At 41.0% G+C, this 24,341-nt stretch overlaps 1 protein-coding gene across 1 annotated transcript in view; it reads left to right on the forward strand.

The window, feature by feature from the left end:
• Nucleotides 1-4,269: 4,269 nt before the first annotated feature.
• Nucleotides 4,270-24,341, forward strand: part of LOC109926780 (TBC1 domain family member 30-like) — a 72,078-nt gene continuing 52,006 nt past the window's right edge. The window contains exons 1-3 of the mRNA XM_048611857.1: nucleotides 4,270-4,435; nucleotides 17,749-17,814; nucleotides 17,980-18,041. Of these exons, the coding sequence (XP_048467814.1) occupies nucleotides 4,270-4,435; nucleotides 17,749-17,814; nucleotides 17,980-18,041 (294 nt within the window). The remainder of the gene's footprint in view (nucleotides 4,436-17,748; nucleotides 17,815-17,979; nucleotides 18,042-24,341) is intronic.

Raw genomic sequence — 24,341 nt, forward strand, 5'->3', positions numbered from 1 at the left:
ACTTATTAGGCAGATCCAAGGTAAGAAATTCCCTTGCAACAGTCATCTTTGAGTTGAAGGCAGGCATTTCTGGCATTATGCCATTATTTGGGAAGCTTGACTCATTTGATCCTGCCGTAGAGAGAATGCATTATTCTTTCCAGACAAATGACAGATGGGGCAGATGAAAAACAAAGTATAATTTTCCTGATAGCTCGTGGACCTGCAGCTTTTTCAGTTATTAGAAGCCTAAAGTTTACTGAGGCAGCAGATACTAAAGCATTTCAAGACTTGACGGAATTAGTTAATGAATATTACGACCGCGAGCGTCCTGTAATTATGAGATGCCATTGGTTTTACTCGGCAGTTTGAGAACCAGGGGAAACCATATTGGGATTTCTGACTTGGTTAAGATGACTGGCAGAGAGATGTGACTTTGGTTTAACCCTTAATGAGATGCTATGAGAGACCATCTGGTACATGGGATTAATGATGTAACTGTGCAAAAGCACCTACTAGCAGAAACTCAGCTGGACTTCAAACAGGCGCTACGTCGGCTTTGTCATTAGAAAATGAGGCAAATGGAACATATGAGTTATAGGGTATGCCAATGGACATGGACACCCTCGCCAGAACAATTGAGCTTGGGGAGTGGGGGTGGGGGGGGCATCTCTTCAGTGATGGCAATTGCACAGCCTCACTCAGAATATATTCTGAACAGAAGGACTCTGAGTGCTAGCTCTGAGGAAGCTGGACCAGTGTCAAGTACTATGCACATGTTAATAAGGTGTAACTTGGTGATGGGAGTTATTTCACAAACCCAATCATGAGGGTGGAGTCACATATAGTTTCACCTTTGTTATCCATCACAACAGAGGACGTCAGGCATCTTGAATTGGTCGATGAAGACACACGGAAGTTACACTTCAGCTGAACACCCACCAACCAGGCATTATCGAAAGAAGAAGACTGCTCCAGACTGTACACTGCTGAGATGCTTGGGGAGGAAGGCAGCATTCGGCGACTCTACGACAATGTGAGGTGAGGTGAAGCCACTTGTCCTTCCTGTCAATCTCAAGCTTCATGTGGTGGAAGCTGACCCACAAGCAGGTATCAGAAAAGGCAGCTTCATTGACAGGATGGTGATGTTACTGATCAGGGATGGCTAACAATATTGCCCATTACCGACAAAACTGTCGAGAGGTGTACTTTGGCCAAAGCAGGGAAATTCTGGAGCTGCCTCCCTAACAGTGCTGTGAGTGTACCTACACTACCTGGCCTGCAGCAGTGCATGAAGGCAGTTCACCACCATCTTCTTAAAGGAAACTGCAGAATGGCAATTATTGGTGGCCTAGCCAGCAATGTCCAAATCCTATGAATGAATTTCAAAAACCAATCGCCTTGATCTGATTGAGATGGTAACTTTACCTTGAAATAAATGCCTTGTGTATAGTATGTATTTCTGACAGTAATGTCAATACTGTGAATGTGCCATCACTCACAGAATGTGCCTGCTGTGGAGGGTTCACTTGATTCCAACCTTCCAATGCTAGGCATGTCTTTTGGCAGCCAAATTAAATTTTCTTCATAAGTAGTAAACAAGAATAAAAGTTACATTTTATCACCTTTGGTGATTTTGAGTGCCCACCTGGCCCACTTGGCAGTAGATCATCTTCCAGGAGGCGTCAAATGGCACCCCCTGATGTAGTGCCCTGAGCTTCCTGAGACACTCCTGATCGGACAGCTCCAGGAAGCAGATCCTCCGGCTGCAAACCCTGTGATGGGGCCAATGCCTCCTATAAACTGTAGGTCTGCGCTCATCCCCCTCTGTGCTGTGGAGCAGGGGGTCAGTGAAGAGGAACTTGCTGCTACTCCTGCTGCTGCTGCTCATCCTTACCCTCATCTGAGGTCCAAGGTAAAGCTGGATCAGGGCCACCCAACCTGACCACAGGACTGACAAATGGAAAACGTCCATCAGGCACACTTAACTCCAGGCAAACAGAAATGACCTCTAGAGTAAAAGGAATCATCTCCATAGCACAGATGGCACGCTCTTGAAACATGTCTTGTGAGCAAAAGTCTTTTGCTCAGAACAGGAAGCAGCTCGCTAAGGTCAGAGTACGGCGAGGGTTTTGTGCCATTTACTCAACCCCTTAATTCTTGCTGTCTCTTTGTCTTGCTTTCACTGACAAGTTCCAGGAAATACTGGGTAATCCTTAAAACTCCAGATACATTCAAAAAGCCCAGTTGCACCAGCTTGTAAGAGCATTTTAACATATTCAAATCGGCTACTGGTCTCTTCCGAGAGAGAAAAGAAACTATTTTCTAATCAACCTGTTCATGTTATTACACACATCTGGAGGAACTGGGGCTTCAGCTGGCTCAAGGTAGGGATATTACCACTGCACTGCAAGTGCCCTAAAAAGAGAATTCTTCAAATGCATCTGAACACACTGCTGTTAAAGATGCAAGTTAGCAGGCTGCAGCCAATCTACTGCCCATATTTGTTTCCAAAACCTTTGTCATGTTAAAGATCCCCCTATCAAGAGCAAAACTAAAAAAACTTTCAGAAAACACTGGCTAGACCTCAGCTGATGTCCTGTGATCCATTCTGTGCATCACACTTTAAGCAGGATTGTGAGGACGGTATCAGAGAGTACAGGAGTCAGTTTGTGGGGAGACTGGCAAAATTGGTGTTGTTTTCCTTGCAACAGAGAAGGTGAAAAGATTTGATGTCGGAAATTATGAATGAATTTGATAGAGTTAATTAGGAGAAACAGTTTCCGATGGCAGAAGGGTCAACAACCAGAGGACAGTTGTATGTGGATTGGAAAAGAAGCAGAGGGGACACAGGGAAACGTTTCTTACTGTGCAGTGAACTATTATAATATGGAATGTACTGTCTGGAAGTATGGTAGGAGCCTTAACAGTCAAAAGGGAACTGAATAAATGCTTGCAGCGAAAAACAGGGATACAGGGAAAGAGCAGAGGAGTTGGCCCAATTGGACAGCTAGCGCAACACAATGAGCTAATTGGCCTTTTTTTTGTGCGCTGTGATACTCCACAGACTGATTACCTTTACCCAAGCTATAAACCTTCTTTTATATAAATATTAAGAGCAAAATCCGATATGACGACCCGGAAATCGCCAACTGATCGCGATTACAAAAATATCAAGAGCTCTGCAATTCCTCCTCCACTTTGGTGACTGCTGAGTTCAGCAATTGGTCATTTTATCTCCTGCATTTATGAAGCAGTTGTCATTTTCCATGAGAAGCAGAGGATAAAATGAGCGCGGAGACAACTCCTTGGGGGTCTGCACAAAAGGTCTCCACTGGGCGTTGACGGAATTAATCTATCCACTTGATACATGCAGAGATGATCTCTGTGTAGTCTATACACAGTCCACGCCCTGCTGTGTAACGGCGCCTCGCACCTGGATAACACACCAGAGACTCAATCCACATTTTAATGTGGGATACATTTCCCAGGTTGGCGATGTTGCTAAACTTGGGGAGCCGGAGATGAACTAAACCGCGAGGTGGTTTTGAAAAATGATCCTTACCAAACCTTTTCGTTTCGTTTCCAACACGCGGCTCGCCTACATTTAAAACGTTTTCAGCCAGTTATTGCACAATGGTTGAATTTGCATTGATGTGTTCCAGTGCAAAATGTTGTTTCAAAAATAAACTGAAACATGCATCGCCCAGCACAATCGCAAGTGCACCTCCAGTCAATTTGGACTTTGAGTTTTACACATTGTGACAATATGTCCGAGCTTCGATACAAAGGCGTTTGTTACAATTCAATTGATCAAGAGGGAGGCTTGCTAATTGCAACAGTGACTGTAAGGTGACAGCTCCGTTCGACAATGGGAAACGGCTTTCCAATGCATTGGAGGCGGGAGGATAATAATAAATGTTTATTGTGTGTGAACCGACCACTCACAAGCCAAAATGTCTGTAACACCTCCCCAAGAGGGGGGGGTGATGTCATGTAGCCAAAGTTGGTAATGAGGAGGAGCGATGGGTTTTTTTCCTGGTGGATTATTGCCTGACTGTGCTGTCTGAGGTATATCGCTGTTGGAGTGTGCTGTGTAGAGCAGACTGTTGTAGAATTGCTTGTTTCTAGCTGTGCAGATTAGGGGGGAAAATATCAGTCACTGCAAAACAAAAAAAAAACAAGACGTTTAAACATCTGAAACTTGCATCGGTGTCTCTGCGGCTTATTTTACATTCTTTTGAAAGAGTAGATTTTTCCCCTTTCGTGTTACCTGCAAATTGGTCCTACATGAACCAGGATCAAATCCCTGTAGTAAATCTGAATTCAGCCAGACATGCTGGAAGGTGCCTTAGAAAAAGGAACCGCAGCCTCGGCAGTGTCCTCAGCAATGTTCTGCAGAAAAGGAAGTGCATTTCACGGTCTGCACCTCGATTGCTCTGCACCTTAGAATCAGGTACAGTCATGGTTTCATTAACTGGCGTGAAGTATGATGCGTTTATCGTTACTTTTTAATGACCCCATCCTTTTCACATATTTTATGGGTGTACCCTGGAATAAAAGACAATTTTCATAACCCACCTTTCTTGTACAGAGTACACATATCGAATGTTAATAATTATCTAATTTATGTGTGATCATGTTCACTTTTAGGACGCTAATGTTGATTAGATTTCTGAGTACGCAGGTACTGTAGTTGTGTTTGCTGGGTAGTTCTTTCAATGAATCTTTTTTTTTGGAATTAATTATTTTACTTTGTTCCCTCCCCTTTCATCCTTTAGGACATTTTTCTAACCCTCTGCCCCTTCCAAAAAGTGAAACGTTTGATTTCAACAAACCTTTCATCCATCTTCAGAACAGACCAGAAACATTGCTGAAGGTCTAAACGTCACAATTTTTTGTTCAGTTATTATTGGCTTATTGTTAAGTGGCAGCCAAATTGCCCAAGATATTTATAATGATAACAGGCAAATCAAATGTAATTCTCAGTTGGCTGACTCAGTTTTCGTTCTGTACTGGTAGATACGTGAAAAATAAGACACTGAAATTGATGTTGGTAACTGAGTTTTTACCTTGAGCTCCTATAGATTGGAGAGCAGGAGCTTAGCTGTTGCCTATTTCATATGTAGTAGCAGCATTAGTCTGTCCAGAATATCACAGGCATACATTTCAAGGGTCTTGCTTATTCCCTATTGCTGATGGAACACAACAGCTACAACAGCCTGGGACCAATTGAGGCCAAAGCATTGAACAATGGCAGCAAAATGATCACACACACCCTTGCAGCCTTGAGGTGAGAGCCGTAAAACTTGAGCTTCCTACCTCCAGATTTCCCTTTGCGGAGCAATCTGGAATGTGTGGTCATAATTCTAGGATAAGAGATAACAGATTTAAACAGACGAGTCCCGAAGACAGGTAATACCCGAAACGTTGACTGCTCCCTTCCTCCAGATGCTGCCTGGCTTGCTGTGTTCTTCCAGCTTCCTGTTTGTCTACCCAGATTTAAAACAGAGATAAGGAGAAATTACCTTTTCATGAATCTGTGCTCCAAATCAGAAATAGCTGGAGAAACTCAGCAGGTCTGGCAGCATTTGTGGAGAGAAAGCAGAGTTAATGTCTCATGTCCAGTCCCTTCTTCAGATCTATGGAATTCACTGCCCCAGAGTTTGGTGGATGCTCAGACACTGAAGAAATTTAATGAGGCGATAGATAGATTTTTGATTAGTAATAGGTTGAAGGATTATGGACAGTAGATAGGAAAGTGCAGCTGAGGTCAAGATGAGACCAGCCATGATCATATTAAATGGCAGAGCAGGCTTGTGGGGCTGGATTGTCTACACTTGTTCCTAGTTCTTGTGTTGAGACATCCCACACTCATGTCACATGATGGAGGCATTGAATAAATGTATGCACTAAACTGATCTTAAATGAGCAAGATGGGAGCGTTAACAAATGGGTATCTTCTCTGTATTGAGTGTGAGCTCTCTGGGAAAATCCTTTGGGATGCACATACTTGGCCATTTCAAGTTACTATATTGTCCCCAAAAGCAAACGTGGTGACCTTGGTGCAATTAAATGATTATAATTGTTTTTATAATATTGTATATATTCATATTCATATGTAGTTATTCGTTGCTGCATCACTGTTAAAGGTAATATTCAATTTTCAATATTAATTATACATTAGGAAAGTCAATGAATAGTTCTGTACCTGATTAACAGTTTTCAGCCAGACACCAGGTGCTTCTTACTTATAAGATCCTTGTAATTAGAATGAAAAGTTGGCTGTATCTGGAAGTAGTTGCTGTGCCTTAGCAAACATAAAAATTTCCTGCTTGAAATGCAAGAATGAGAATCTTCTTTCTGATTGTTCTGTTGGACTACTTGCTGATTTGCCTGTTTACTTTTGCTCAGTACTGTATAGGTGGTTATGAAATTTATTGCTTCTTCTAGAACCAAAGTGAACAAAAACATTTCAAACACATCATTCCAGAATTATAATAGATCATTTCCTTTTCTCACACCTGGAATCCTGCAGGCTTCATTGTTGAGTTAGTACCCACATCACATGATGGGCTGAATGGCCTGTTTTTGTGCTGTAACCATTCCTTGATATCACACTGATTAAAGGTCGGGTTGACTTCCAATCTCTTTTCCCTTAATTGCCCTTAACCAGAGAGGATTGGTGCTGTTGCTGTGTCATCCCAGTCGCATTGCGTATTATAAACAAATAAATGTGATTTATTTTGCTAATGATGCATCCTTAATTAATTCGGTGCTGTCCAATGGAGCATGTTCAAATATTCTAGCTAGAATTTGTGCTGTTCATTTAACAGATATGGAACAATTGAGTCTGAAGGTGAGAAAAGCATGGATAATAACTTCAGCCCCTGAGGGACTGAAGGAAGGAAATGGTGGTCAGTGTTGCAGAGCTGCAAGCAAATGGTCTTGGAAATAGATAGGATTTTGGGTAAGCAGTTAAACTCAGGATCCATCACAATATTCAAGATTTCGAAATGAATTAAAACTGAATTATACTGTGGTTAATTGCTTTCAATATTAGATACACAACTGGATTTACAAACCTTTTTTTGTTCAGCATTATTAGAATGGTGCAAGGTTAAGCAACAAGATAGAAACGTACCTGATGTAAAGTAAGCTAAGAATTTTATTGAATAATACAAATTGACACATGTTTTCATATTTGCAAATAAATAGCCATCAATATGTATCATTTGGAGTCAGTATAACAAAGCTAATTGGTATAGATCCTAGAGTTACAGAAACCGATACAAATCTTAGAGGGCACAATTTATAAAGGGTAATCAATTTTCTCTTGTGAAGTATTTACAACTTGCATTTATTTTCATAGTATATTTGATACAGAAAACCTCCCAAAGCAGCACACAGAAACAATACCATACACAAGGTAAAGACAGATCTGGTGATAAGTCATCAACCTCAAACATTCTCCATTGTTCTCCACAGATACTGCCTGAGCTGCTGATTATTTCCAACATATTGTTTTTATTTCAGGTTTCCAACATCTGCAGTGTTTTACTTTTGTAGCACACTTAACTTACATTGAGGATCTTGAAATCGAAAATCCCAGTATCTTCAGTTTTGCTGGAAATTCACATTCTAGTTGATGTTTGTTTGGTGCACGAGAAGTGGGTAATTGAGAGTTTTGGCTGAAGAGAGTACAAGAAAATAATGGACCATAATTTGCTGGCAAAGTCAATGCGAATGATACTTTCTGATGTTTAAATGCAAATGTTATTGCAGCTGCAGGTGATGGCAAAGCTATGGTTAAATTTGGAAATCCAAAGCTTGCTGCCTGAGTTGCACCAATTCACTGTTAGCTTTATAACACTGGCATCAAGCCAACTTCCTGACTTTTGTACATGCATTCATTGATGAGATGTTGCTACATTTATGTTGTCAATAGCCTTGGCCGTTTTAGTCTTTGTACCCTTTCAACAATGTTAATTCCTGCCAATTACCTAGCAGTGAAAATTAACCATTACAATTATAGTGTCATAGCTCTTTCAGATTTGAATTGTTGAAGTTCTTGAAAGTGCAAAATTTAAAATTAAAACTTCTACTTTACCTTTCTCTTTCCTGCTTTGTCTCTTATTCCAGTCTGTCTTTTGTTCCCTTCCTTTTCCTTTCTGTTACTGAGTTGACATTAAATTTATCCTCATGATCTTACAGTTCCTTCTTTGTTCAGTTGCTGCTTTTTTCACAATGTGACTTGTTAAGAAGCTTGCCTTTTTCACTCAGGTCCGTGTCTTTTACGGTCGTTATCAGTTCATATTTTTAGTGACTTGCATCGCATAGTATTATCCCGACTGAGTGATCAAGGGTCATTCTCACCAGTGGAGTATGGTGTTCCTGGTGCTGTTACAGCAAATTACGGCACAGTCATTCAAACAATCTAACCTCAGAGGAACTTATGGCACAATGTTCATTTCTGAGTCCCTACTCCACTCCATATCAGCAGTTAACACAGCTTCAGAGGACATCCAGTTAGTGGTCTGATGGTGCATTTGCTATCCAATTAAGGGAGGTGGAAGCTGTAAGGAGGTAGGAATTAGATAGATTTATCTAATTCGATAGAATTAGCTGTGGTTGTGGATGTCACAGTCCCCTGGAATGGCACCAAGCAGCGAAATTGCAGGAGGTCTGGCATCTGTAAACAGGTGGTCCCATGATTTTCTGATGCCATGCTGTTGATCATACAGGACTAGAGAGCACACAGCACATGAAAAGGGGGTCATATTGATCGTGGGGTGCACAATTCACTAGGCTGACATGTAACGAGGAGGAGGCCCCTGAGATTGTCTGGATGGCTTATAACACTGATGGTGATGAGAAGGATATCCATCCAAGAGAAAGGACTGAACGATCTCCAGTTTCTGGGGCTGGAGCTTCCTCCTCCTTTGTTTGTGTAAAGTCCACCTTTCTGTAGAGAACCATGTCATGAAGAGTGCAGCACCATACAAGAAACCTTTGAGGGAGTACACTAGGGGTGTACTCCATTGGCAATTGTGTGCCAATGCAGGCTCTCTTTTCCTCCCACTCCTCCTTCCTGGTGAGGAGTTGCTCTTGCCTCTATCACTGCATCCCCCCCCCCCCAACCCCCCCATACTGGTGCATGGATCCTGCAAGTTTCTCCTGCCTTCCCTTTCTAATGTCATTCTAGGCACTCAGTCATATTGTTTGCATTCACCAGCGATGCACCACCACTTCAGGTGGGCTTCTGCTACTGACATTGGCAGCTCCAACAGAATCCTCCACCAGGGAGGCAGGACCCTGTCAAGAAGCTGGCACACTGCTTGGTGATCAGATCCTGCCCCTGGTCCCACCTCCACACTGTTATGAAAATGTTTGTGTTTGGAAGTGTTCCACATAAGCAGTAATTATACTTTCAAGTAGTATTGTTCCTGCACCTCCCTTCCTGTTGAGATTCACAGACAATTTGAAATCCTGTATCTAATCTTACTAAAGCCCTGGCATTTTTTCTACTCAGATTCTGCTGGTACACTCAAAACCTTCAATTGTAGAATCTTCTTGTACCTCAAGTGCAGTGGAGGTTATGGTCACCCCACCTGAACAGTTGATTTTATTAGTTAAACAGCCTCTAATGCCCAAGTTTTCGCATGTTCAGTGATATCTACCTGGGAAATGTAAAAATAACAATGGGCTGAATTTTACCACAACTCGGCTATGGGTCATTTTTGGAAGGTTTCCAGGAGGGTTTCCCTCTCTGAACCCTCACAAGTTTACACACGCTATCTTCCCAAACTTACCTCATTCCCCATGTACCAAGACTCTTTGGCACCCAGCATGTCATATTCTCTCACTCACCACAGGAGGGAGTATTGGCCACTGCCAGCACTTTGGGATTCTGGATGTTGGCACCATTTTAACATCAAGCCATTGACCTGGTCAAGTGCTGCCAGTCCACAGGTGTCCTAGATGGTTCCTGTCCATTGGTGCAGATATGTCAAACAGAGCGAAATTGCCAGCCCCCTCTGAAGATAGGGACCTGGAAGTCCTGATGGATGAGGGAGTGTTTGTAATCACTCCTTAGGAAGTGATTACAAACACTCCCTCAGGAGTGCGCTCTGAGATGTAAGTGACTAATGCCCAAGTTGGAGGGCTGGAGGAGAGCTTGTTCTGACTTCCACTTTGGATTGGTTGTCCAGTTTCTATGTAGTCGTGGGACAATAGGAAACTGAATATTAATGAGCTGTGTTGATGTAATAATGGGAATGTTAATGCATGCTAATACATGCAAATAGTCACCTCACTGCTCATTAACGAGAACCTCATCTCACCATTTAACATGTTTGAAAAATAGGACATTTTGCTCTTGACATCAGGAATCTCCTCCTCATGTGATTGACCCAACTTTCTCACAAATGCCCATGTCATTCAGTGGCTGGGAGCATTCTGCCTAATGTGTTAGAACATTTTATTTGTTAAAATGTTTACTGGGCTACTAAGGCAGGATTATATATTTGGGCACTAATTTCTCCTTAGAAACAAAGATTAAATCCTTTAACAGTAAATATGCTGAGCTCCATTTTCCCTAACAAGCAATCAGTGAAGTCATCTGGTATTCCAGCAATAGAACACTGCAGAAGACAATGCTATCAAACAATGTGGAGTTCTCAGACTGTTGTGAAATTTGATTTAATGTGTCTGTTCAATGATGTTTGTTTCGCTCTTTTGAGTTTGCATCTTTTTGGGCTATAAAATATTTACGATGTTTGAGGTTGGTTTATATTTGATGTTAGGTTTGGAGCTGCTTTCACTTTTATTGCTGTCTGTGTCGAGCATCGTGCTGCATAGTAAATATCACAAAGCCTGGTGCCTAACTAATTAGTGAAGACCAGAAACAAAATCCTTTCAGTGTCTGAGAAAAGCATGGCTAAAGGAAAAGGTTGATAATTTAGTTTAACTATTTAACTCCATTTAATTCAAAAGAGAAGGTCAGGTGTCTCTCTTTTTTAGACAGGTGTAGATATGAAGTATTTCCCTTCAGTATCTTCTGAAACAGTATTGGTTTTGCAGCTAAAGATGCATCCATCATTTTCACAAGAGCATAATCAATACTTTAGATGGAAGGTTTAAAGCATTTAATGTAACCATAAGTAGGTATTTAACTAATATATATGTCATGTGCTGTTGACCACTGAATGAACCATCAGTAAAGTGATAGAAGGCATTATTAACAGTGTTATTAAGTAGCACTTATTTACTAATAAGCAAGCCACCAAGTTCAACCATGGCAAGGAGACTTCAGATTTCATTACACCCTTGATCCAAAGATGGAAAAGAACTATATTCCAAAGCTAAAGGTGACTGCCTTTACCATCAAGGTTAGACGCATGTGAAATCAAGGAATTCTAGGGCAATTGTAGTCAATCGCAGCAACACCTTGTAAAAAGGAATGTGCCTTTAGATTTTGGAGCCCTAGAGGTTTATCAGGAGTTCCTCAGGATAGTGTCTAGGTTCAGTCATCTCCAGCTGCTTCATCAATGACCATCCCTCTATCATTAGGTGAGAAATGAGGATGTTCGCTGACAATTGCACTGAGTTCACCTCCATGTACAAATCCTTAGATACTGAAGCAGTCACTGACAGCATGGCAAGACCTGGACAACATTCAGGCTTAGGCTGAGAACTGGCGAGAAACATTGCTGTCACACAAGTATCAAATAAAAATTACCTTTAGCCAGAGAGTTGAAACACCTCTCCTTGACATTCGATGACATTGTCACCACTAAATCCCTCACTGTTGACATTCTGGGAATCACTATTATGGAACACTAATCAGCTACTTAAATTGTGGCCTCAAGAACAGGTCCAATGTTGGTTATTCTGTAATGAGCTATCCACCTTCTAAATCCCTACCACTTTCCACCATCCAAAAGGAGTGTGTTAGAATATGTTCCGTTTGCTTGGATGATTGCAGGGGGCAAACGTATTCGTGAAACTTTATACCATTTAGCCCAAAGCAACCTTTATGATCCGAACCCCCAAATCCCACCTTAAACATTCAACTGCTATCATCGGCACACAGTGGCTAAAGTGTGTACCATCAATAAAGTACATTGCAGTGTCTTGCAAAGGGATTATCAACAGCACCACAAAAACCCTTTATAGCCTGGAAGTCTAAGGGCAGTAGATGCACTAACTGCAGGTTCTTCTCCATGTTGTACACCATTCTGATTTGGAAACAAATTGCTGTTACTCTATTGTTGCTGGGTAAAAATCCCTGAACATCTCACCTAAGAATACAGCGGGAGCCCCTTCACTAAATAGAATGCAGAGGCTTGAGAATGTGGCTGGCTATCACCTTCCAAATCTGGAGATGTGGCAATGTGAAGATTGATGGCTGGAATAAAATTAAAAAGGGAAAGATGTAGGTGCAATATGAGATATCAATTCTAAAACATTCAAAATGTGGTTCAAAAATGGAAAACTTGGGACTCATCATTCAGACTGACTGGATCCTGGATCCAAGCCTTTGTTTTATTTCTTCCTGAGGACTTGTTTACACGGCAAAAATACCTCCCTATTGAAAACCTGATTGGACAGGTCCCTGGTTTCAGTTTTGGCTTGTGCTGACTTAACCCATCAATAAGGAGGATGGTGGAGAGACTACAATTAGCCCTGACATCCCTGAGCTGAGGAGAGGGAAACTGGGCCAAAACCTTATAGCTCATCGCCAACTCTCTTGGAAACTGCGTATAGGGGGCATCAGTTTTGGGCAAGTTTGGCTTTGCCTGTTATACCTTTGAAATATGATCAGCTGATGCCAACCCTAGACTGATACGTGAAGAATGCTCACTTAAGTGAGATGCTTGTGGATGATCAGTACCTGTGGAAGAATCATACTCAACATGAATCAACATATTCAGAAAAGCAAACAGCAAATTGCAGGAGGATTGTTGGTGCTAGAAAATCAATATCTTTAATTCGTTAAAATGTGTATGTCATACTTTCAAAGCTTTACTTCATATATTGGTTTCCTTAATGAAGAATAATTTCACCCATTGTTCACACATAAAACATTTCCTTTTACAAAATCATGTGGCAGATTTCCCATAGTTGTTGACTTGCTCACAACAGTCTGTAACATGGAAGGGGTTTTCAAACTCCTGCAGTGCAACTTATCACAAGAAGATGTTTCCAATTGAACAGTAAAAGTCTTGCTAAAACAGTCTATTTGGCGTGGGGCTTTCCTAATGGATAGCAGCAACATTTGCAATAGATGCTGAGGGAACCCTGTCTAATAGACTTTTGCAAAAAGTTGGAACATCTCAGCTATGTTAATGTCTGAGTAAGGCAGACAGTTCCACAGAGATTGAGCAATGGTTTTATAAAATATTTAGGAGACATCTGCTGTACATAATGGATTTTTACTGCTTTATCAATGCTTATGGACAATGAGGTATTTTGTAATTTAAGATGTGAAACCAGTCAACATTTGACAGCAGAGTAACATCACTGTTGAATACAATTCATGTAATTTTCAGCAACAGGTCTTTGTGTAGAGGCCCTGGATAGTTCTTCAACTAGGCCATAAACTGCTGTTGCTGATCATACATTCCTTATAGAGCCCAAAAGAAGACTGAAAGAACTGCGGATGCTGGAAATCAGAAATGAAAAGAGAAATTTCTGGAAAAGCTCAGCAGGTCTGGCAGCATCTGTGGAAAGAAGGCAGAGTTAACGTTAAGGGTCTAGTGACCCTTCTTCAGAATCCACATCATCTTAATGTACTTGGCTGTGAAATATTAGTGTTTTTATGATGACCAATTCACTACACAAAGTTTTATGCCTAGATGACAAGTTGAATCATAAAAGAATCAAAGCGAGTTCTGAAAGGACGGAATGTATCCTCCTGTGGGAGAATCTAGAATTAGGGGTTATGGTTTTAAAATAAGCGGTCACCCAGTTCAGCCAAAAGAAGAGATTTTTTGTTCTTAACCAGTTTGATCAAATACGGTTAACTCTGAAATGGCCTAGTAATTGTGTCTAATTGCTACAATGAATAACAAAAGAATTAAACTAGATGGACCACCAACCTAGGCTAAGGCAACAGCAACAATGCACACAGTGAACTGGCAAAGACCCTCTTATTAATATTTGGGGCTTGTGCCAAAATTGGAAGATTGTTGTGGTGATTGGAGATTGCAGAACATCACTCTAGGAATTCCTCAGGGTAGTGCCCTTGGCCCAACTATTTCGGAGCTCCCCCAGTTAAGACAGATGAGGACATTTTTTTTTCTCTCACAGGGGGTCATGTGTCTTCAGAACATTCTTTCTCAAAAGGCGATGGAAGTAGAGTTGTAGAATCCCTAAAGTGTGGTCGCGTCCTCACCATCCCTCTGAAGACTATCCCGTCCATACCCATTCCCCTATCCTATCCCTGCAACCTTGCATTTCCTATGGCTAATCCACCTAACCTACACATCCCTGGACTCTATGGGTAATTTAGCATGGCCAATCCACCTAACCTACATGGCTTTAGACTATGGGAGGAAACCAGAACACCCGGAGGAAACCCATGCAGACACAGGGTGAATATACACACAGACAGTAGCTAGAGGCTGGAATTAAACCTGGGTCTCTGGCACTGTGAAGCAGCAGTGCTAACCACTGACCCACTGCACCACCCAGGTTTTTCAGGCAGGGATGGGTTGATAGACTGTAGGTAACCAAGGGGCTGAAAGCTTAACAGGGATAGACAGAAATGTTGAGTAATCAGATCAGCCATGATCTTACTGAATCCTACCACAGGTTTGAGGGGCCAAGTGGTCCATTTCTGCTTCTAGTTCATAGGTTCATATTCATGTGAATGATACTTACTCACTGATATATATCCTCTCTTATGTTGTTTGGTAACAATGATAATAAAGCACAATTTATTAAAGTGCGATGCTTTCTTAACTTACTTGTCCTAATGTACTTAAATTAAAACCTTTGAAGAAATTAAGCAATTGTATGTAGAATATGGATTTTTCCACAATTTCATGCTTTTTTTTAACCTTACAGTCCATTAGTATTATTTAAGAATCAAAGGCAACCTTACAAGTATGCATTTCCTAAACTGTCTTTGAATATGAGGTTAAGTATCTTGGGCTTATTTGTGTTTAAAATATAATGATAACCTGACCTGCCTTAACCAAACGTATTGTAACTGAAACTCCTACTATTATGTTTCTGGTCTCTATTTCACCAAAACAATATAGAAGCACTGGAGAAATTATGAAAAGATTTGCATGGCCACACGAGAACTTGAGAGATTTGAGCTATTGGAAAAGATTGAGCAGGCAGAGGCCCTTTATGTTAGAGAAGAAAACATTGAGCTGGGGGGAAATATTCTAAATTGTGAAGAAAAGTGTCATAGGGTGAATGTTCAGAAGATATTTCCACTTATAGGGGAGTCATAATTACAGGTTATCAATATAAGATGGGCACTAATAGATCCATAAGGAATTCCAGAGAAACATCTTTACCTTGAGAGTGACTGGAATGTGGAACCCTGTTACCACATGGAACAGCTGAAGCAAATCCCAAAGATGGGTATGGGGGAAGATAACTAAATGGGTAAGGAAAGAAGGAGTAGGGGATTAGCAACTAAGGAGAGAGTAGGGTCTCTTATAGATCGATGAGGTCGTCATTCTGTTGAACCTCGGGAGATATTAAATGAACATTTTGCTTCAGTTTTCACTGGAGAAAGAAATGGAGGCTGGAGAACTCAGGGAAATAAATATTACTGTTTTGAAAACAGTTCACATTATAGAAGAGGAAGACTCGAGGTCTTAGAAAACAAAAAGGTGGATGAATCTCCGGGATGTGATCAAGTGTATTGCAGGATATCCTGGGAAGTTAGGGAGGAAATTGTGAGGCCCCTAACAGAAATATTTGTATCATCTATAACCACGGGTGACCTGCCAGAGGATTGGAGCTGGCTGATGTTGTGCCTTTATTTAAGAAGGGCTGTGAAGAGAAGCCTGGGAACTAAGCCCGTGAGCCTGACATCAGTGGTGGGTAAGTTGTTGGAGGTGATTCTGAAAGTTAGGATTGACACGCATTTGGAGAGGCAAGGAATGATTCGGGATAGTCAGCATGGTTTTGTGTGAGGTAAATCGTGTCTCACAAACTTGATTGAGTTTTTTGAGGAAGTAACCAAAAAGATTAATGAGGGCAGAACAGTAGACGTTATTTTCTTGGACTTTAGTAAAGCCTTTGGTGAGGTTTCACACAGTGGACTAATTAGTAAAGTTAGATCACATGGGATTTAGGGTGAGCTTGCCAATTGGATACAAAATTAGCTTTACGGTAGGAGGGTGGTAGTGGAGGGTTGTTTTTCGGACTGGAGGCCTGTAATCAGTAGTGTTCCACAGGGATCAGTACTGTATCCACTTTTGTGTGTCATTTATATAAATGATTTAGATGAAACATAGGAGGCCTGGTTAGTAAGTTTGCGGGTGAAATCAAAATTGATGGCATAGTGAACAGTGAAGAAGATTATCTGAGATTACAAAGGGATCTTGATCATTTGGGTCAATGGGCTTAGGAGTGGCAGATGGAGTTTAATTTGGATAAACGCAAGGTATTGCATTTTGGTAAAACAACCAAGGGCAGGATGTAAACAGTTAATGATAGGGCCCTGGGAACAGGGAGGCCTAGGGGTTCAGGTACATGACTCTTTTGAAATTTGCAAGACAGGTAGTCAGGGTAGCTAAGAAGATGTTTAGCATGCTTGCTTTCATTGCTCAGACCTTTGAGTATAGGAGTTAGGTTGAGGTTGTACAGGACTTTGGTGAGGTCTCTTTTGGAGTACTGTGTGCAGTTTTGGTTGCCCAATTATTAAACTGGAGAAGATTCAGAAGAGATTTGCCAGGATGTTGCCGGGAATGGTGGGTCTGAGTTATAAAAATAGGCTGGATAGGCTAGGACCTTTTTCACTGGTGTGTAGGAGGTTGAGGGGTGACCTTATAGAGGTTTATAAAATCATGAAGGGCATAGATAAGGTAAATAGGAAAGGCCTTTTCCCTAAAGTGGGGGAGTTCAAAACTAGGGGGCATATTCTTGAGATGAGAGGAGAAAGATTTACAAAGGACATGAGGGAGAACTTTTTTTTATACAGAGTAGTTAGTGTGTGGAATGAACTGCCTGAGGAAGTGGTGGGTGCAGTACAGTTACAACATTTAAGAGACATTTGGATAAGTACATGAATAGAAAAGGTTTGGAGGGATATGGGCCAAATGCAGGCAGGTGGGTTGAGTTTCATTGGATCGAAGGGTCTGTTTCCATCTTCTATGACTCTATGGTTCTAGTATGCTGAGTGGTGACATGAAATAGAGTGAATGAGGCTCACGTGCAGCACAGACTGTGTGGGCTGAAGGGCCTGTTTCTGTGCTGTAAAATTCACATATCTCCATAACACCATTAACTGATGTTCCAGGACACCTATTGCATGTTTGGCCTGGAATCCAATATGAAATGTTCTTCATTACTTTTCAATAAGTTTATATGGAGACTGAGTAACTCAACATCTCCGCAAGGCATCTCCCAGAATCTCTATTGAATGTTCACTCCATACTTTCTGTGTCCTTACCATAATTTTGAAAACTTATTTTGTTTGTTTGAATCGTTTTTTTTAGGGTTTTATTTTGTCTGATCAGGAGATCTAAGTTGCTTTTGTATAATCTGCTTGTAATGTGTTGTTTATTATTTTAATAGGTGCTGATCCACGAGTGAAGGTTAACACTGAATGTTTGGCTGTTCAAAATGAATTTCAACAGGTTTGTTGTCTTCTAGTTCAATTTTACATTCAACTATAATGATAGGCGTGTATAATTCCTGTCATGTCAACAGTGATTAATGACTGGACAACTCAACTGTTGAACTATGGTATCCATTCCAGTCAATCCCTTTCTCATTCCCCCTTCTTGCTATTCAGACCCTTTGTAGACTGCCCCATTTCTTTTGGGCAACAGTTTGGGCTAGCGATCTGTTCTAAGGTATACCATAAGGTATCCTTCTGTGCTGCACTTGATGTAGCCAGTCAGAGGCCTCAAAGACCGACTCCATTGCTTCCTTAGTTATAAAGTCAAGTAATTGTAGCTGAGGCTGTAGACTCACTGCATAAATAATTGTACATCTTCATGTTTTATCAGAACACCACTGTGCAGGGAGTTCGACCCAATGCATCAAAAACTGTACCCAAGATTATTGTGATCTTAGCTCAAATTACCACATATAAACATTATGATGAAATCCGTTCACACTTGGCACAACAACTTCGTAGAGAGGAGTAAACCTTTCAAGAAGTTAATGTATGTCAGAATCTAACAGAACCAAATGTCATTTTCCTCTGATGTCAGAAACAGTAAAATGAATTATCAGATAACACAGTAGAGACTATAACCGTTTGAAGTGTTCATCAAGCTCATAATTATAAGTATAGACTCAGGGGATGCACAAAGACCAAGTCAAAGCATCAAGATCTTTTTAGGATTAGGTAATTAAGCCTCTTTGATCTTGATTTGAATCCAGACCAGAAAGAGAGGACCAGACTCTCATATCTATATAAGGGAAATTAAATTCAGCAACATTAACCCTAATGCATGCAGGCTGACAACTCAAAAACTGCTTGAATTTAGAGATAGCTTGGCAAAGAAAGTAGCACAGTTAGTAATCTCAGAAAAGATGTAGGCATAATTGTCGTGAGAACTAGAAAGCAGCAACAACAGTGTGCCTTTGCGTAATGCTTTCAATGATAAACTGCTGAAGAAGCAGTAATTGGCAAAAACAAAATCTGAACTATGGTAAAGCTGGAACTGTTTCAGAGGACCTGTCTTGCAGTTTGAAAAGGACGTGCTTCAGGTGGGAGCATTGCACGGCAGATACTATTCCTTTGTCAATATGGCAGGTGGCGCACTTACAGCTGGAAATGTGAATGTACTTCCTGTTGTTCTTATTGGGAACTGAGTGGAACTGTTAGCATGTGAAAACCAGCACATTGTGGCCCAATTTATAGTCCTATAAATCTGCCTTAAGCATCTCAGATAGGGATTGATGGCCATAACTATTTCCATTAATATAAATTAGATCCAAAAGTCCATTTGATGCTCTTTTATAACATGAATTGATTCTAGTGATCATGGTCAGGCCTGATTGTAGAAAAACTGATTCAGTGAAGCTGAAATAATGGTAATTGAATGAACAAAATGGTATTGACCTCACATTCCAGACTGTTGGTGTTAAATGCAATTCATTGGATTGTAGATATTGACCATGAATAATGTCTTCTATATTTGACTTAACATGTGATAGTGTACTCAACCCTGTTTAGACCCATCTTAAATGGATCATTGAAATATAATTGCCTACTGGACTGACAAGACTTTCAGCAGACTCATCACCCCTCCCTACAAAAGCCTTGCTCTCAGAAAGACTTTGATAAGGTGCCACATATCAAAGTCTGTGCAATCAAAAGACCACGAAGCAGTATGGTCTGAAAGATGACTACAAAATGGAGTGTTGATATTAAGAGAAGTTCCCAATTTTCATCAGTGATTTTGATTGGGAGATTTATTGGAAATTAGCTATATTTATGATACTAAAATAGAAGGGTCAATAAAATTGAAGGACACAGCCCAGAAACTACAGAGCAAATTAAACAAAGTATTTCAGTGTACCAGAATTTAATAAAGTATAAAGCATTGCACACAGGAAAGAAAGATGTGCAACATGAATGCCTTGTGACTGGTTCTGAAATGTCTGAGGAGAGAATTGAAAGAGAACTAGGAGGCTCAATCGACCCAACATTCAACATGTCCAGACAATGCAGAATAATAATATACAAAGCTAACAGAATGTTGAACTGAAACAAAAGCAGAAATTGCTGGTAAAGCTCAGCAGATCTGGCAGCATCTGTGGACAGAAATCAGAGTTAGCTTTTCAGGTTGAGTGACCCTTCCTCAAACTTCTGAGGACTATTCTGAGGAAGGGTCACTCAACATGAAATATTATCTCTGATTTCTCTCCACAGATGCTGCCAGACCTGCTGAGCTTTTCCAACAATTTCTGTTTTTGTTTCTGATTTACAGCAGTGGCAGTTTGTTCGGTTTTTATTTGGACTGTTGAAACGCATGGCTAATAGATTGGAGTACAAATGATCAAACTGTATCATGCTTTGGCCAGATCACACGGCAAGTGCATAGGGCAGTTATCTGCAATAGTGCAAGCTGTGTCTCGGTGTGTAGCAATTTCATATCATGTCAGAAAATTGATGGTTCAAGTCTCACTCCAACAACTTGAACATAACGTCTTTGTTGGCATTCCATTCCAGTCCTGATGGAAGTGCTTCGGTTTGGATGAAATGTTAAATGAAGGCCCCATGCTCTCTGCCGGATGAATGTAAAAGATTTGAGAGCATGATTTCGAAGCAGAGAAGTGGAATTCACCTTGACATCCTGGGCAATATTTCTTGCTCAATCAAGAGCTTAAGAACAGATTATTCAGTCATTATAACATTATTGCTTGTGAGAGCTTGCTGTGCACAAATTGATTCCTATGCTTCCTACATTCCAACAGTGAAGATTCAAATTAAAGACTGAATTCGGAGAAGAAAACACTGCACTTAATGGGGAAAAGGTGAAGATGTGCCTTCGTGCAACATAATCAACATTTAGCATGAATTTTGGAGCTGAATGGTAAAAGGAGCATTACGATGGAGCAGTAGAGGGACCTTGCATTGTTCTGAAGGGAGATATTAAAATAAGCCATTTCCTATGATCTTGTGAAATAATCAGGATTGGGAGTTACAAGTCCAACATACGAATTGTCAAAGCTTATAATTTATATTGTTTTATTTCTTATACATTAAGTTGACCGTCACATTCATTGTAAATAGATTTCTGCAGCAGAATCTCTTCATTACATGAGTAATACAAGGCAAACAGGAAAGTACTCAAGCAGGAAATTAGGAGAGCAAGAAGGGGCCATGAAATGGGCTCCCAAGGTTCCATAGATACATTAAAAACAAGAAGATAACTAGGGAGAAGATAGGACCACTCAAAGATGAAGGAAGGAACTTGTGTTTGGAGGCAGAGAATGTGGGTAAGATCCTAAATGAGTAGTTTGCATTAGTATTCACCCAGGAAAAGGATAAGGAGGATAGTGAGATTTGTGTGGAGCATGCTAATATGCTAGGGCATTTTGAGATCAAGAAAGAAGTGGTGTTGGATCTGTTGAAGAGCATTAAGGTGGATTAGTCCCCACGGCCCAATGGCATCTACCCCAGGTTATTGAGAGAGGAAAGAGAAGGGATTGCTGGGGCCTTGACCAAGATCTTTGTATCCTTGTTGGCTACTGGAGACATCCTGGAGGACTGGTGAGTACCTAATGTTGTTCCTCTGTACAGGAAACTACAGACCAGTGAGTCTCACATCAGTGGTTGGGAAGCTATTGGAGAGAATTCTTAGGGATAGGATTTACGCACATTTGGAAAAGAATGGCCTAATTAGGGATAGTCAGCATTGCTTTGTGCAGGGCAAGTCATGTCTTATTAACTTGATTGAATTTTTTCGAGGAGGTGACGAGGGCGATGGATGAGGATGGAGTAGTGGATGTTGTTTAAATAGATTTTGACAAGGTCCCTCATGGTAGGCTCATCCAGAAGATTAAAATGCATGGGATTCATGATGATTTGGCCAGATGGATTCAGAATTGGCTTGCCCATAGAAGACAGATGGTATTGATGGAAGCATGTTTTTCAGGCTGAAGGTCCATGATTAGTGGTGTTCCACAGGGATCCTTACTGGGACCTCTGCTGTTTGTGATATGTATAAATGATTTAGATGAAAATGTAGATGGGTGGGTTAGTAAGTTTGCAGATGATACAAAGATCAGTGGAGTTGTGGATAGTGTAGAAGGTTGTCATATAATACAACAGAATACAGATCAGTTGCAGATATGGGCAGAGAGATGGCAGATGGAGTTTAATCCGGAGAAGTGTGAGCTGCTGTACTTTGGGAGATCAAATGTTGAGGCAAAGTATACAGTTAATAGCAGGACTGTGAACAGCATTGATGTACAGAAGGATCTTGGGGTTCAAGTCCAGAACTCCCTGAAATTAGCCACACAATTAGATAGGGTGGTAAAAAAGGCATGTGGCATGCTTGCTTTTATTAGTAGGGGAATTGAGTACAAGAGTCAGGATTTCATGTTGCAGCTTTATAAGAATTTGGTTAGGCCACACTTAGAATATTGTGTCAAATTCTGGTCGCCACATTGCAGAAAGGATGTGGAGGCTTTGGAGAGGGTGCGGAACAGGTTTACCAGGATGCTGCCTGGATTAGAGGGTATGAGCTATAAGGAGAGGCTGGAAAAGCTCGGGTTGTTTTCTCTTGAGTGGTGCAGGCTAAGGGGAGACTTGATAGAAATCTGTAAAATTATGAGAGGCATAGATAGAGTTGACGGTCAAAATCTGTTCACCAGAGTTGAAATGTCTGATACTAGGGGACATGCATTTTAGGTTAGAAGGGGAAAGTTCAAAGGGGACGTGAGGGGCAATGTTTCTTACACAGAGAGTGGTAGGAGTCTGGAACACATTGCCAGAGCTGGTGGTGGAGGCAGAGACAATAGGGGTATTTAAGGGACTTTTAGATAAGGACATGAATATGCAAGAATGGAGGGATATTGACCAATGGCAGGCAGAAGGATCTAGTTTCATTTGGCGTCATGTTCAGCACAAAATTGTGGACCAAAGGGCCCGTTCCTGTGCTGTGTTCTATGTTCAAACCTGATTGCTGCAGGAATAAGTGAATGTCTACCTTTCACTTTTTGTGCTCATGGGTCTTTTTTCCCAACTCTATATTGTGTACGTTACAGATTATAATTGTCTTTGTCAACTAGTCTGACTAAATAAATCCCTTTGGTTGTATTTGTGACCTGTTTTCTTTTCTGCATCCACACAAACCATCTTTCTCAAGATTATAGACCGTTCAGTCTGTGGATATCTCTACTTGTTTTGCTGATCCTGCATTGTTGTCAGGCTACCAGTTGACCTGAATTAGTCAGATTTTTTTCTGGATGGATTTTCCTCCCTTAATAAAGCTGACATTGGCAGAATTAGTATTTGCACCTTGAGGATGCCAATTAAATTTGCTCTTGTAGTTGATAGTAATGCAAGTAAAATTGTAGCTGCTCGTAACATTTAACAAATAGATGCAAACTGCGGTATAAACAGATGAATATAACTTTAGAGATAGATTAGAATGAATATGTAGATGAGGTAAACTGTGACCTCAGTAGTCAGGTTCTAGCTATTCACTGATGATTGACAATGTCCAGCACCATTTGCGACTCCTCGGATACTGAAGCAGTCCATGTCCATAAACAGCAAGACCGAGATAATATCCAGACTTACAGTCATAGTGGTAAGTAACATTTGCAACATACATCTGGACTAGCCGTACAAATACTGTGGCCGCAAGAGCGGGCCAAAGGTTAGGAATTCTGTAGTGAGTAACTTACCTTCTGTCTCTCCGTAGCCTGATCACCATCTACAAGGCACAAGTCAGGAATTTGATGGAACATTGTCCACACACCTGGATAGGTGCCGCATCAACAGCAGAAACTCAGCACCACCCAGGACAAAGCAATTTGACTGATTGGCGCCACATCCAGTACCTTAAACATTCATCCCCTTCACCACTAACACACAGTGGCAGCAATGTGTGCCATGTGCAAGATGCTCAATAATAACTGACCAAGGTTCCTTCAGCAGAACCCATGACTTCTCCAAAACCATGACTTCTACCACCTAGAAGGACAAAGACAGTAGATGCATGGGAACAACACCATTCACAAATTCATATCCAAACCACTCCCCATCCTCCGAATTGGAACTATATCACTGTTCTTTCACCGTGGCTGGGTCCAAATCCTGGAACTCCCTTCTTAACAGCATTGTGGGTGTCCCTATATCCCAAACACTGCAGCAGTTCAAGAAGACTTCAGCACTGTGTCCAGGATAGTTAGGGATGGGCAATATGTACCAGCCAAGCCAGGAACACCTGCATCCTAAGAATAAGGTTTAAAATTACTCAGCTTGGCTTGTACAGCACAGAACTTGCTGCTCTGTAATGTCACCATTGTGTACAATCTATTAATAATGTTTAACAGTAACTGAGAAGAAAGTCTTGAACTTCAGTGAAGATCCAAAAAAAACCCTCATTTGAAGAGTATTAACTTGGTTCAGTGGCAGTATTTCCCAGTGTGACTCAGAAGAACTTGGTTCACATCCTATTTGCGACTTGCAAACT

This window comes from Rhincodon typus, chromosome 25 (genome assembly GCF_021869965.1).
Source record: "Rhincodon typus isolate 14 chromosome 25, sRhiTyp1.1, whole genome shotgun sequence".
NCBI classification, from domain to species: Eukaryota; Metazoa; Chordata; class Chondrichthyes; order Orectolobiformes; family Rhincodontidae; genus Rhincodon; species Rhincodon typus.